Source organism: Pseudorca crassidens, chromosome 15 (genome assembly GCF_039906515.1).
Source record: "Pseudorca crassidens isolate mPseCra1 chromosome 15, mPseCra1.hap1, whole genome shotgun sequence".
Lineage (NCBI taxonomy): Eukaryota > Metazoa > Chordata > Mammalia > Artiodactyla > Delphinidae > Pseudorca > Pseudorca crassidens.
Window position 1 is genome coordinate 24,058,044 of NC_090310.1, and position 15,311 is coordinate 24,073,354.

Consider the following 15,311-nt stretch of genomic DNA (forward strand, 5'->3'; position numbering starts at 1 on the left):
GCAAGAGGAAGCAGCAGTGCCTGATGCGTGAAGTGCCTCTGGCCACGAGGCTGGCAACGTGAGTGGCCAGAAGAGCTTGGGGTGGGGCGCATGGGAATGAGGGCCGTGGGGGGCAGAGGAGACACAGACTGACAGAGATGTCGAGACAACTGAAGCATTAAAGCTAAAAAAATGACGACTCCCTTCTCTGAACCCCCAAATGGGTGGGGCGCACGGTCTGAGAAAGGATTTCTGGATCTTTCTTGGAGATTATGAGGTGCAGCCTTGGAGACAGCATGGGAATTAACAGTTGACATTTACTGAGCTTTCTAAGTGCCCAAACTCTGCTCGGTTCTATTGTTATAACCTGATTTCACAAAGATTGAATTTACTGGCCAAGGGTCACCCGCTCGTAAGGTGGCAGAACTCAGAGTCAAACCTTGAGCCATCAGATGGAAGCCTGAGCACTCATCCTCCTGCATATGAAATGCTAGAAATCCTGACATCCTGGCCGAGGTGAACTGGCTAAGTGGCCGCTGCTACAGCTTCAACTTGCAAATCAACAGAGGGCCTCTGGGGGGCAGCACTGAGACCTGATGAGATTCTCCGGGGAAGGGCCATGGGCTGGCCCACCTGCCCTTGAGATCTCTGGCCAAGTGTCACCACCCGACCGAGGCTGAGATGAACTCTGAGGCCTCCACAGGAGGTCCGGAGGTGGGAGAGTGAGACCCTAGACCCTTGATGGGAGTGCCTGCCACGCTAGCAGCTGCACTCAGCATGCTGGGATATTTCTGAATGCGGTCCTTATTTGGAAGGTGGAGGGAGAATGTTCTAACTCACCCATGCCTTGTGCTTCTCTACACTCACCTCTCCTCACCGTTTTGTTTATTATACTCCAGCCATGTTTAAATTTCTCAACGGCAACTAGTTCATCTCTGACCCGAGTCCAGGCTGTTCAGACGGTTCTCAGTTGGAGGCGATTTTGCTCCTCTGGGAACAACATCTGGAGATGTCTGTGCTTGTCACAAGTGACTGGGGGCGGGGCCCACTGCTGGCATCTAGTGGGTAGAGGCCAGGGGTACTGCCAAACGCCAGCAGTGAGCAGGGCAGCCCCCAGGACACAGAATGATCCAGCCTGATGTCACTCGTGTCTAGGTTGGGAAATCCTCGTCTAGAAGGATCTTCCTGTTTTCCATTTGTCTGCCGATCCCTTCTTATCCTTCAGGTCTCAGCTCAGAACTGCTGCCATTCTGACCCCCTGGTTATGCCCCTCCTCCACTCACACCATCTTCCTTTCTTTACAGTCTGTTCACACCTACTATGATGTGTCGCTTGCATGATTATCTAATTCTATCCTCCCAGCTAGGATCCATGCTCCACTGAATGCCCAAGGAGTGCTTGTAGTACTCAACATAGTAGTTGCTTAATAAATGTTTGTGGAATGAATGTTTGAATGAATGAATAAGTAAGTAAAAGTCTGCCAGAGATACTTCATAATCACCCCCTTGTATTCCTGCCACCCTATGAATAAAAGAAAACTGGTATCTTTCTAATCCCCATTATTTTCCTCAGGTTCAAAGAGTGCCAGGAGTATCCTACGTCAACTAACCAAGGATTGTGCTTTCCCCTGATCTCCTCCAAGGTCCAGATTCTCCCAGCAGATGATGGGATGCCACCAGGCCCAGGACTGAAAGGGGCACAGGAAAGGAGACAGAAGCCATTGCTAGTTTTAAAGAGAGGTCTTCCCTCCATGCCTGTATCTTCTATGATCTTGATTCAAAACCCAAACTCCTGGGAATATGTGATCTCCACATTTGATGGCATTAAGAATGACTGTTAATATTTGGGGTGTGATAATCAAATTGATGTTAAATTCCAAGAGAGACTTTACCTTTTAGATATGTTTACTGAAATATTTACAGATACAATTGTATGACGTCTTGGAAATGCTTCACCAAGGGTTGGTGGAAGAGGGTGAAAGTCTGTACTTGTATAGAAACAAGGTGAATTGATTACAGTTGAAACTGGGTGCCGTGGGGGTCACTATACTAGTCTCATATTCTTGTGCATGTTTGAAAATTGCCCGGATAAAGGAATATTAAACAACAATGACAAAAACTTTTATCTAGCTCTTCTGGGAATGCTATACCCAGTGCCAGGAGAGGAAGGAAGGCCCTCTCCCCTTCATCCTGTTCACCTCTCCTTTTCAGCCTTGTCAAAAATCAAGATGGGGGCTTCCTTGGTGGCACAGTGGTTGAGAGTCCACCTGCCAATGCAGGGGACACGGGTTCGTGCCCCGGTCCAGGAAGATCCCACATGCTGTGGAGCGGTTAGGCCCGTGAGCCATGGCCGCTGAGCCTGCGCGTCCGGAGCCTGTGCTCCGCAACAGGAGAGGCCACAACAGTGAGAGGCCCGCGTACCGCAAAAAAAAAAAAAAAAAAAAAAATCAAGATGGAAGACACAGTCAAGCAAAGAGTTGCCTTCTTGATCGGAAATATAGTTCATTTTCTTGCCTTTTTACCCCTCTACAGATCTCCAGGGGTTTTCTTTGCTTACGTCTCTTTTAAAGAGTAGACCAATGTTCGTGCAAAGGGACAGGCCTTCCTGGTGGCATCTGAGTTTCTCTCTGCCTAGGGGCTGCTGGCTGTTCCGCCAGCTGCCCACAATTGTGGCCAAGCAGCCTGCAGGTTCAGTGGGAGGGCTTCAAGAGAAGCTAGAAATCTGGAGTTTCAGTTGCAATCTCCCAGTTTTAAAATGTGGGCAATCAACTCATGTGTTAAAATCTGAGAGGAGCCAGGTGAACACACCACGGGCCTCCAACCCGGAGGCGCCTGTCTGTGATTCTGCCGGAGCCGTCACAGCACTCCTCCTTCTTCCATTTTGTCCCTTTCAGATTAACACGTAAGTCAGACCTTGACCCTCTTCTGCCCCAAACATGCCAGCGATTCCCATCTTTCTTTGAGTAATGGCCAAATTCTAGAACCTCCATGATCTCACCTCAGTTTTCTCTCTGGCTTCTGTCTCTTACCACTTTCCCCTCACTTACTCTGTTCCAGCCACGCTGAGCCCTGTTGTTCCTGGAACACACCAGGCATCCCCAGGGCCCAGCACCAGCTCCGCCCTCCTCCTGGACCACTCTCCCTGTCTGGGTGGCTCAAGCGGCGTCTTCCATTCTTCTCGGGAAGGACGTTCCTGGCCACTCTCATCTTGCTGCTCTCTGCCTTATTTTTCTGATGTACCATTTTACTTATTTTATGTGCTGTCTCCCCCACTGCAAAGGTTTTGGCCTTTGCAGTGTGTTCTCAAACAGAGCTGGAAAAACCATGTACTTAAGAAATCTCTGTTGAACGAGTGGATGAATGAGCGAATGCTCACATGATTCTCAGGCTCAGGGTGGACCCTGTGCAGAGAGATCTCATGGAGACAGTGCATAAGCGTCTCACAGAGGCACAAAGGCTTCTCCAGACAGGAGGCAGGCTGCTTCTGCCTCTGGCTTCCCAGCTGTGACAGGGGAAGCAGGACTCCACAGCAGGCTGGCCTGGGGCCGGGCCGCCTTACCTGATGGGGTAGTCAGCCGCGCTGAGGTTGATGAAGAAGTCCCAGGGCCAGTCGGTCATCTCCAGGAGGTCCCGCATGCTCTGCAGGTACGTGGACAGCAGGCTGGCTCCCCCCCAGATGGTGGCCATCCTCCAGGGGGTGACGCGGACGTTGCTGTACTGCCTGGCGAACTGGAGCACTTGGCGATGCAGGTAATTAGAGCGCTTTTCCCAGGAGAGAAAGGGTGACATTCAGCAGCGCAGAAAACACTAAGACCTGTCCCTTGCCCCCTCTCTGTCCCTTCCCTTCTAGTTGACAGGGCTTTTGAACTTTGCCAAGTAACTGATTCAGGCCTAGGGTGTCTTTCTGCATTGCTATTTGAACTTCATTATTTTTAAAATGTTACTTTAGCTATCTGAAATGCAGATTCCCTGGCCCCGCCTCTAAGCCACTGGTTCACTAGGTGTAGGCGGGTGCCTGGGAGTCTGCATTTTTCTACAAGATGGATACATATGGTCTGAGGTTAACAAGCTAAGAAATATAGCTGCATCTAGACCTGATGAGTATTTCAAGAGGTAGAATTTCTCCATTACCCTCTCACAGGCCTGCAAGAAGCAAGCTTTTTGGATAGGCATCCCCTTTGCCTTCTTGACCAAAGACCTAGTCATGTCACGTCAGCAGACCGACAGAAACCTCTGGAACAAGATGCTCAGGGGTCAGCAAGCTGGCTGCAGGTTTTTTGTAAAGTTTTATTGAAACACAGTCACACACGTCCATTTACGTATGTTTTTTATGACTGCTTTCATGCTACAATGCCACAGCTGAGTAGCTGCGACACAGCGTATGGCCCACAAAGCCTGAAGTACTTGCTCTCTGGCCACTTACAGAAGCAGTGTGCCCACCCCTGGGTTAGTTATCTTCACAGAGCGACAGGCACTGCATCAGGCAGTGGGACAGTGAGGAAAAGAGGTACGAATGACAATGTTTATGGAGAAAGTCTAAAGTCACAGCTGGGAACTTTGAAACCAACACACACACACACACACACACACACACACACACACACACACACACACAGCACTTCAAGACCAAATGCTCTGGGGGGAAGCAGGGAGGTCAGCTTGGAGAGAGGCAGACAGACCTGCAGAGAAAGGGCGGTCCTCACCTTGTCCACGTGGATGTAGTAGAAGTGGTCTCTGTGGTAGATGGCCTTGAACATGCGCTGCAGCTGCCGAGAGGCGCGGCCGTGGACCACCAGGACAAAGGCGATTCTGACCCGGTTGGCCAGCATATACTCCACCGAATCCTCATCCCACTGAATGTTCTTGTTGGCTTTGCCTGGGAAAACCCGAGAAACCACAGAGGTGGGGTGAGCTCGGTCGCCCTCGGGGGGCGTTTCTCTGATGCTTCTCCCCGGAAACTATTTGAGGGGCAAAGTAGTCATATTGGGCCCTGAAACCTGATTCAACTTAACCAAACAAGTCCTGGACCCTTACGCTGTCCTGGTACAACAGGAGTAGGAACCCTGAGGACCTGAAGATACGGTTTCCATCCCCAGGAAGCTGAAAAGAACGGACGGAGACATGTGTACACATATTAAACTACTGAACAAGGCAGGAGGAGATGAGAGATGGAAGAGCTGTATTTCTGAATCACAGAGGAAGGAGCAGTTAATTTCAAGTTGGGAAACGCAAGATACACATGCTGTTTTTGCCTGTCCAGAATACACTCTCCCTTCTCCTCCTAAGAGCATCCGTTTTAAAAAAATTGTAGAAGAACAGATAACATGAGATCTACCCTCTTAACACATTTTTAAGCGGACAGGATAGTACTGTGGACTATAAGCACAATGTTGTACAGCAGATCCCTAGAAGTTATCCATCTTGCATAATGGGAAATTTATCATCTGACATTTGGGGGGGCATCATCCCCCTCCTCAATTCTCAGTCTGTGTGGAAGGAGAGGGTCTCTCTCCATTGTCGATTTCAGGGGTGGTCACAGGGATGAAGCTTGGTTAATCAGGACACCGCCTCTCTCTGGCCACAGTAGGTATGGTTCAGCCCTAACCAAGCTGTTCAGCTAAGAAGACAGAATTCTGGACTTTCGTTGGAACTACTAGATGAGAGACGTTTGCAATCCATGAAACTGGCAGATGCTCAGAGCCCTCTGGTCCCCACATGGAGAGGAAAGCCAACACAGAGGGAAGCACTGCTGAGCGATGGAGGGGGTCTAGGTCCTCATGAACCCACCTGGGCTCCTGGATCAGCCCGGGTGGAGATCAGCCGCGGTCAGAGCTTCCTTTTCTTTGAAAGCCCAGAACCTGTACCAGAGGCTCCTGAATAAATGATTCCAGACCTCTTTTCTCCTGGAAGCAGCCTCAAAGACACCTTTTCTCCTTTTCTTCCCTTGCAAATGCTCCAGGGGCAAGGTTTCAGGGAGGAACACAGCTTACTGGTTCAGTTCATTACAGGCCCAACTAGAAATATCCTGGTTTTCCTGAGCCGAATTTCCTTTGGGTCTAAGCTGATTTCTTGTGGGTTCTAGGTTTGTGGGACTCAGAACCTTGTCAGGGTAGCAGCTGCAGGTGTCTCCGACTGTCAACTGGGAAAGCTGAGAACTAGGACTGTTTAGCCTGGAGGTCAGGAGATTGGGAGCCTGTCAGCTGCCACTGGGAAGCTGAATGGCCACCAAATGAGCGAGGCTCCTTCTTTGTTGTCCCAGAGGACGGAATGAGATTAGCGTGTATCGTGTCCACGGCCTGTGGGACCTGCTTCCCGCAGATATGACTGCACACCCCTGGGCCTTGATCGCCCCTACCATCTACCTCGCCCCCTGGCCTTTTATCTTTTCCTTGAGCAAGCTCGTCTCTGCCTTGGGACCTTTCCACTGGCCATTCCTGACACCTGGGACACACTCTCCCTAGATCTTCGTATGGCTACATCTTCGTGTCACTAGTTCACAGGTCACAATAAGGCCACCCGGCCCCCACCAACCACATCACTCTCTTTCACCTCGACCTATTTCGATTTTCTGCATAGCATTTAACACCATCTGAAATTGTTTCCTTGTTTATTGTCTGAACCCCCCTACTAGAACATAAACGCCAAAAGATGAGGGACTGTATCAGAATGTTTGTCATTGGATACATAACACTGTAAGAATATCTGGCACACATCTGGTTTTTGGTGAAAATAAAAGTTACAGGTGGGTACATTTTGGTACCATAACGATTACAGTACCTCTTCTTGAGCATTCAGCAGTCCTTACCATTAATTATTTCATTTAATCCTTATAGCAACCCTGAAAGGTAGGGCCTTTATCTCCGTTTTGCAAATGAGGAAACCACAGCTTAGCGAGGCCAAGCGATTTATCTGTTCAAGGTCACACTGCTTTAATTAAGTTACGCTGAGATTCAAACCCAGGTCTGTTTCCAAAGCCTATGTGCTTAACCACTAATATACACTACATTACCATACCCAGAATTTGGAAATGTTTATAACAATTCTGCTTAGTTAATGAAATATCTTGTAAATTAGTTATTGCAGGTAGATCGGCATGTACTTGAGGAAGTCAGAGGCATTGCAAGGTGGATTCCTGTATCATGTGGGAGGCTGACTCTAGGTAGTCAATAAGGTTACATCTTTTCATCCGCCCTCCACCCACCCACCCATCCATCCATCCGTCCAAATTCAACCACCCATCCAACAAACCATTTAACTACCCACCTAGCAAAGCATTCAATGGCCTATCACCTCCCCCAAAAAGCCCAACCATCCATTCATCCACTCACCCATCCTCCTCCAAGCAAACCATCCACGCATCCACTCTTCCAAACATCTAACGATCAACTCACTGATCCACGCAATATTAACTTAGCCTATACTACGTGCCACATACTGTGCTAGGTACTAGAAAATTAAAATTGGGGGAAAAAATCCTTGCCTTTGAGGAGCTCTCAGACAAGTGGGAAAAACAGAAGGCAATGCTCAATTGTTTTATGATAGAAGTGTGCTCTTGGAGGGTGGGGGAGGAGTGAACAATCTGCCCACAGGGACAGAGGAGACCGCAGAGAGTTTAGCCCAAAGCTCCGGAGCCCACTTCCCCGGCTCTCCTGATACCCCACCATCTTTGTCTCCTTGACTGTTCAGTCAGTAGCTGCGAGCCTGGGGATAATTAACAGCTTGGCTCTGGTTGAAGACAAGCTGGGGAGCAGAGGTTATCCTAACCACCCTCTGATCTCTCCAAACCACTTGCAAATACACTGGGCCTTCCTGGTGGTCGTACGAGAGGTGTGCCTGGAAGGATCATGTCCCTTTAAACACTCACACAACAACCTAGTCATCCATCCACCCATCCATCCAACCAACCACCCAGAATCCTTAAACCCTCCTACTTGCCAGTCCTGGACACAGTCTTGAGCACAAAAGCACATGGGATGTGAGGCTGTTTTCACAAATGGATTATGAATGGATTAAGGAATGTGAGAATCCAAAGTAAAAAGATAATGACATATGAGAAAAGCTTACATTCTCTTTCCCACAACCACAGCCCACAGGCAGCGTAATTATCACAGGGCTGGCTGTAACCTCTCTCCGCCTCCCTTGGAGACTCTTTATCAAACAAAGGGAGGGATGCTTAAAAACAATGGCTACTGGGCTTCCCTGGTGGCGCAGTGGTTGGGAGTCCGCCTGCCGATGCAGGGGACACGGGTTCGTGCCCCGGTCCGGGAGGATCCCACATGCCGCGGAGCAGCTGGGCCGTGAGCCATGGCCACTGAGCCTGGGCGTCTGGAGCCTGTGCTCCGCAACGGGAGAGGCCACAACAGTGAGAGGCCCGCGTACCGAAAAAAAAAAACAAAACAAAAACACAATGGCTACTTGTGTCACTTTTTTCTCCCTGGATTTCATTGGGTGATTTTTCAAAGGTTTAAACGTGGATACGATGCTTCACAGGAAGTCCACTCTGTAGGAGTTCCCGGTGGCACTCAGATAATACTGCTCACCCCTGCCCCAAGGCCTCTGGGTAACAATGATCTGGAGTTCCCAGCAAGTGAGCTTTATGAGGCCTTTGGGAACAGCCACGCTCTCCAGCCCTGGATGTCTCTTGCCATGTTGTTGAATGAGTGAGTGAATGAATGCATTCTGGAGAAGACGGGCTGCTCTGGTCCAGAGGAGCTGACGTCATCTGAGTGCCGGTCCTGGGGGCTCTGTGTGGGTCATTACTTAGCTCCAGGAGGAATTCTACGTCATACTCGAGACTCAGAGAGGTCAGCACGTTTCCCCCGGTCACACAGCGAGTGCGCACAGAGGCGAGAGTAGGGGCCCCAATCCAGCCCCGCTCCTGCCACCCCCGCTCTGCTGCACTGGAGAGCAGTACGGGGAGTGAAGGCCGCTGGTGTCTAAGGGGACTTGGGTGTTGACGATGAGAAACGCCTTTTGTAACTTCTCTCTAGGGTTTTTAGAAAGCAGAGCAGATTCACAGACAGACAGACGCAGACATGGATACACTGCCACACCAGCAGCAGAGGCTCCCGGGCGTGAATAGCATAAAGCCATCCTTGGGTCAGACGGTCGGTCTGGGGAGCAGTAAAGACAAGGGGGAACAAAAACCTAGAGTTCTTCTGGAGCACAGCTATTTTGGGGATAAGGGTGGGTGAGAAAGACAAAAAATATCTACAGAAAGGAGACAGAGAGATGGAGATGGGGATGAGAGGTGGGGATCAGGGGAGGGATACAGAGAGGCCACACACATCGAGAGAAACGCAGAGAGAGACCTGCAAACAGACAGGAGGACCTTCCCCTCCCACGCATACGGGGGACCACGCATGTAGAGAGAGACACACAGAAACGCGGGGAAAGACAGACACACGGACATAAATGGAGACAAACACACATGACCAGACACACACACTGAGACAGCTTAGGCAGAGGGAAGGAGGGGAGCCACGCTGTAAAAGCTGGATGCACTCGACCTCAGAGCACTGCAGCTATCCTTAAAAGCAAAGGCCAACGAAAGTTCCAGAATCTCAGAGTCAAACAATGCCTCCAGGCCTGAGACGCTGCCTGTTCCTCTCCCCCTGCCCCCCAGTCTACCTCCATCCTTTACACACCTGCCCCTCGCCTGTGCCCTGACCAGTCCTGTCCACATATGAGCCCAGAGGTAGAGGAAGAAGGTGAGGCTCAGGGGGGCGAAGCGCCTTGCCGAGGACCCATCAAATTGGTGGGACAGTCTCCGGCTGGCTCCATGACCACAATGGCAGTGTTCCCCATCTGGCACATGGTTGGACCCTGAGGGGTTTTATCGAATAAACAGGAGACTGAATGTGCGAGTTCTCTGCCCCGAGTTGCAGCAGGGTGGGGTACTGTTCAAAGGGGCCGAGGTTCATGGTGCCCTTTGCCAGGTGCCAGTAACCAGCTTCCTATAGTTGCTCCACACCCCCGGCTCCTGCATCGCCCTTTCTGGCAAGCTGCTCAGACACAGGGTCACTGGACAGGACAAGAAAACACCCCGTAGACCAGGCAGAGAGGCCCCCCCTGGGGGTGGGCCTCCCCCACCCGGGCCACCGTTTCTGGGACTGTGCTCCTGAAAAGCACCCAGCCTCCTGCACCAGGAGTGGGATCGTCAGTGGGTTGTGGTGAGATTCCCAGCGGGGCGGGAACTGGGGATGGGCTCTCTCCCACCCTGCTGGAGGGAGTGGCAGCTGGCACAGCTGGCTGTGATGTGGCAACAGCATACAGTGTTAAACATGCAGTCCCCTTGACCCCGTAACTCCATGCCTAAAAATCTATCCTGGGGGGAGGAGAAGGCAAATATGCCCATCTCTATGTATAGGATGTTCTTTGTTCAATTAGTTACTCATGCGGCATCTCCTCTGTGCCAGGCACAGTTCCGGTCCTGTCAGTGGACACAACAGAGTCCTTTCCCAAACGCTGCTTAGGCTAGTGGGATAGAAAGCCACTAAAAAAGTAAGCAAATAGAGAATACGATTGCAAACAGTGACACAGGTTATGAAGAAAAAAATTTAAGCATGTTCAGGGCGGGGTTTATTTGGCTATGGTGGCCAAATGTAGGCTGATGTGAAGTGGATACACTTGAACAAGCCTGAACGAGTGAACTGAGGGAGTGAGTCATGCAATTATCATGGATGGAGGAGGATTCTGGGCAGCTGGCATAGCAAGTGCAAAGGTCCTGGGGCCTCCACCTCAATAGTGTGTATAATGGTCCAAAATAGGAGTCGACCCAAAGGTCTTAGTAATACTTGTTGATACAGAACATTGCCTATAATATATTAAGCCAAAGAGAAGTCCTACAATGCAATCCATAACAATTTAAAAGACATGGACCCAAATATTAACAGAGGGTCAGATGGTGGCATGACGGTTTTCATTTCTTCTTTACACTTTGCCGTGTTAACTGCATTTTGTAAAATGGATTACTTTTATAATGGAACCTAACAATAAAGGTGATGCTTATTGCTAGTTCTAATACTGTTTACTGAGTGCCTACTATGTGTAAAACAATTTCTGTGCATGACTTTTTTACTTCTATCCAAACCACTATGAGAAAAGAGTTATTACCTTCCTCTTATACAACTGAGGAAGCTGGAGCTCAGAGACATCCCAGTTAGGAGTTGGCTGAGCTGGGAACGGAGCTGGTCTGTGATGCCAGAGCCCTAGCATGGCCACTATGCTCGATCCAATTGTCCCCATTTCCAAAAGACAAAAATCTGTTCCTAGAAGCCTGTCAGTTGACTTTTTTCCAGCTGCAGGACAGAAAACAATGGCATGTGGTCAGAGCTATGTGTGTCTTTACAGACGGAAACCCAAACACTGCCCGGCTCCTAAAAAAAAGCTATGAATTTAACAGTATAATCAGATTCCTGTGGTACAAAACAGAAAATAGGTGGAAGAATCAGAGTGATTAGAGGCAGCGGGGAAAGCTGACTTCAGACACATGTTAAAAACCCAGGGTTGTAGGGAAGCATATCAAGTATGTTTTTGTGATGCAGGTGTGGAGGCCAAGGACTCACGGAGGGCTGTGGCCTGTTACCCACCCAAGCTCTGTGTGTCTCTTTATCATCATTTGGTCAAATAAGGACGACGTAAACCTCGGGCCCTAAAGAGATGGCGAAGATGAAGGTACTTGGCAAGGGTCAATGGGTTGTGCACATGTCGTGATGCTAGCAATGATCACGCCTGTGGTACCTTGTAGGAATACGATCTGGGAGGAGAAAGTTAAGCTGCAGGGATTAGGAGTGTGGCCTCTGGTCAGGCAGGTCTGCGTGACCTTGGACCAGGTAAGCCACCTTTCTAAGTTTCGGTTCTCTCATCTGTAAAAATGGGTATGTGATCATCAGAGCCTGTCTCTCGTGGACGCTCATGGCCATTAGAATAGCTCGCATCACCATCAGTGTTACTCTATTTGGCTGTTCGTCCCCAAGGATGTGGATCAAGTCTGGTGGACCCAGTGGGCCCAGCTCCAGCGTCCTACCCAAGGCGGCACAGTCTCCCAGGGCTGTGTATACCCCAGAGCCCACGGGTTGCAAATAAACATCCACACCCTGGATGTCCCTCTGCAGCGTCTGCCTCTGAAAACAATGACTAAATAACAAACGCAAAACGAAGGAGCCTCTGGACTGGAATAGTTATTCCAACCAACAAAGCCCTCCATTCTACCTATACTCTGAAAGGGGCTCTTCCGGCGACTGCGAGGGGGAGCTTTCTGACTTGGTTCCAAATAAGAGGGGAGGCTGGGTCTTGGAGACCAGTGGAGACGAGGCTGTGTGCAAACGGGGCTTGCATCAGGGGTGGGCCCAGCTCCCTGCCGCCAGCGAGGCACGGGCTCTGCGGCTCAGAACTGGGTCCAGCTCTGCCTCTTCACCGCGGGGGCTTTGGAAAGACACCTCTCCGGTTGTCACTTCTTCTTCTATAAACTGGGTTAGTCACAGGTAGTTCTACTTTTAATATGTCGAGGAACCTCCATACTGTTTTCCATTGAGGCTACTCCGTTTTGCGTTCCCACCAGGATGAACGCTGAGGACATGCGCAGAGCGAAATAAACCAGTCCCAGAAAGACAAATCCTGTGTGATCCCACTCATATGAGCTATCTTACATGGTCTAATTCATAGACTCGAAGAGCGGAAAGATGGTGGCTAGGGGCTGAAGGGTTGGGGAGATGAGGAGTTATCATCAATGGGCAAAAAGTTTCAGGCAAAAGGCAGATGAACGAGCTCTAGAGAACCTGAGTACAGCACTGTGTCTGCAGCCAACGGCATTGTATTATGCACTTAAAACTGTGCTAAGAGGGTAGAGCTCATGCTAAGTGTTCTTCCAAAATACAATAAAATTTTTTTAAAAATAAAGAGGGATGAGAGATCCATCCTGGCCCTGCTGACGGTGGGGTGATTCGTGCTTGTGGATGGGGCACCTTTGCCCACCAGGCACACCGCACGGAGTGGGGTTCATGTCATCGGAGGGGAAAGCCTGACAGGCTCCAGGTTCTTTGTCAGACTTGGGCCGAAGGGCCTTTCTCTCACTGGGCAGCACACCAAGGGCCACAAGTCTGGGTCCAAATCCTGCTTCTGCTATGAATCAGCCGTGGGGCCCTAGGCGAGTCATTTCCCTTCCTTGGTCCTGAAGACTCTTCTAGAAAAATAATGATGTCTGAGGCATATTGACCCCTAAGCACTATGCATACATGATTTCATTACTTAATTTTCCTAAGGCCTACGAGGCAGGCACCGTGATTATTACCCCCATCTCACCATGGAGGACTCTGAGGCTGAGAGGCCCTGAGTAACTGATGAGTTACCCTCTCTGTAGAGTGTCGGCTCAGAGACAAACTCATGCTTTATTCTAGCAGATGAGTAGATAACATTCCCATAGTCTGGGATTCTAGCCCAATCATGGAGTCAGCATCACTGAATAGAAAACTGTCCTCCCTTGAGACAGGGTTGGTTTTTGGTAATTCACTTAGTTTCTTCCTCCCTCCCTCCCTTTTTCAGGTTTATTGAGGTATAATTTATTATTATTGAGGTATAACTGACATATAAAGTTGTAAGATAATTCAAGTTGTACATTGGGGTGATCTGATATACTACACGTTGTGAAATGATTCTCCCCATCTAGTGAGTTAGCACATCCACCACCTCACTTATTCGTTTGTTTATTATGTATTTTGGGGGTGAGAACATTTAAGTTCTACCCTCTCAGCAAATTTCAATTGTACAACACAGTGCTATCAGCTATGGTCACCAGGATACAGTCACATTAGATCCTCAGACCTTATTCATCTTATTGCTGAGAGTTTGTATCCTTTGCCAACCTCTCCTCTTTCCTCCACGCCCCAGCCCCTGGTGACCATTTCTCTACTCCCTGTTTCCAAAAGTCTAACTGTTTTTAAGTCCACATGTAAGTGATATCACAGTGTTCGTCTTTCTCTGGCTTATGTCACTTAGCATCATGTCCTCAAGTTCCATCCATGTTGTCGCAATGGCAGGGTTTCCTTCTCTCTCGAGGCGGAGTGATACTCCCTGGTATATACCACATCAGGTGGGCTTTCTTGATAGCTGGCAGTTCCTCATGAGCCGAGGCCAAGGTTTCATCTCTCCTAGCATGCCATCCCCATCACCTACGCCCCCGCCCCTGCCGGCTCAGGGGAGAGGCCCTCAGAGAGTGAACGATTCGGACTGATGGATTAAGCCGTTCAGCGCCCAGGGGGCCGAAGTGGAAGCCTCAGGGCCGAGCTGTTGCATGGGACGGTCTCCGCTCATGTGAACTGGCTGAGGGCTGGACCCCGCTCTTCCCTGTTCAGGAGCCCCAGGCCTCCCTGGGAGGAGCCGGGCAAGTGCCTGGTCATGTCTCTAACATCAGGGCTGCTGCTCTGACTCCTGTGGTCATGTCACCTCCAACCTGACCTGATGGGAAGTGAGGGGAGGAGATACTAAGCAGGGATCGTGGAGTCGGGAGAGGGGAACTGAGGGAGCAAGTCCAAGGATAAAGCTGGCCAGGCCACACGCTTCGGGGCTCAGGAGAAATGGCCCTTTCTCTGCCAAGCCATCCCTGACCCCCTCCCCCATCCCTTCCTTGCACCACCCTCCCACAGGCCCTCCAAGAATCCTGAATTTCTTCTTTTTAAAAAAAAACCTGTGGTAAAATACACATGACTTAAAATTTACCTTTTTAATCATTTTTGAGCCTACAGTTCAGTAGTGTTAAGTACCTTCACATGGTCGTGCAACCGTCACCACCAACCTTTTCGTCTTGCAAAACTGCAACTCTATACCCATTAAACACTAACTCCCATTCCCCTCCCCCAGCCCCTGGCACCCAGTATTCTACTCCTGTCTCTATGACTCCTCTAGGTGCTCACATAAGTGGAATCATATAATATTTGTTCTTTTTGCAACTGGCTTCTTTCATGTAGCAAAATGTTGTAGCATGTGGCAGAATTTCCTTCCTTTTTAAGGCTGAATGATATTCCACTGTGTGTATGTACCACATTTCGTTTATCCATTCATCTGTCAGTGAACAGCCGGGTTGCTTCCAACTTTGGGCTCTTGTGAATAAAGCTGCTATGAACATAGGTGTTCAGATATCCCTTTGAGACCCTGCTTTCAATTCTTTTGGGTATATACCCAGAAGTGGAATTGCTGGATCATATGGTAACTTAATTTTTATTAAGTTATTTTTTGAGGAACCCATCCTGCACTACTGAACTCAGCCATCCCATGTAGGGGCTCAGCCTGGGTCTGTATCCTGAACCCACCACTTACTCACAGGTCATTTGGCTGCTG

General features: G+C 49.6%; 1 protein-coding gene across 1 annotated transcript in view; it reads right to left on the reverse strand.

The window, feature by feature from the left end:
• Positions 1-15,311, reverse strand: part of XYLT1 (xylosyltransferase 1) — a 304,486-nt gene that overhangs the window by 78,101 nt on the left and 211,074 nt on the right. Inside the window, exons 4-5 of the mRNA XM_067706537.1 lie at positions 4,682-4,854; positions 3,538-3,740 (exon numbers count right to left, since the gene is read on the reverse strand). Coding sequence (XP_067562638.1) covers positions 3,538-3,740; positions 4,682-4,854 — 376 coding nt within the window. The remainder of the gene's footprint in view (positions 1-3,537; positions 3,741-4,681; positions 4,855-15,311) is intronic.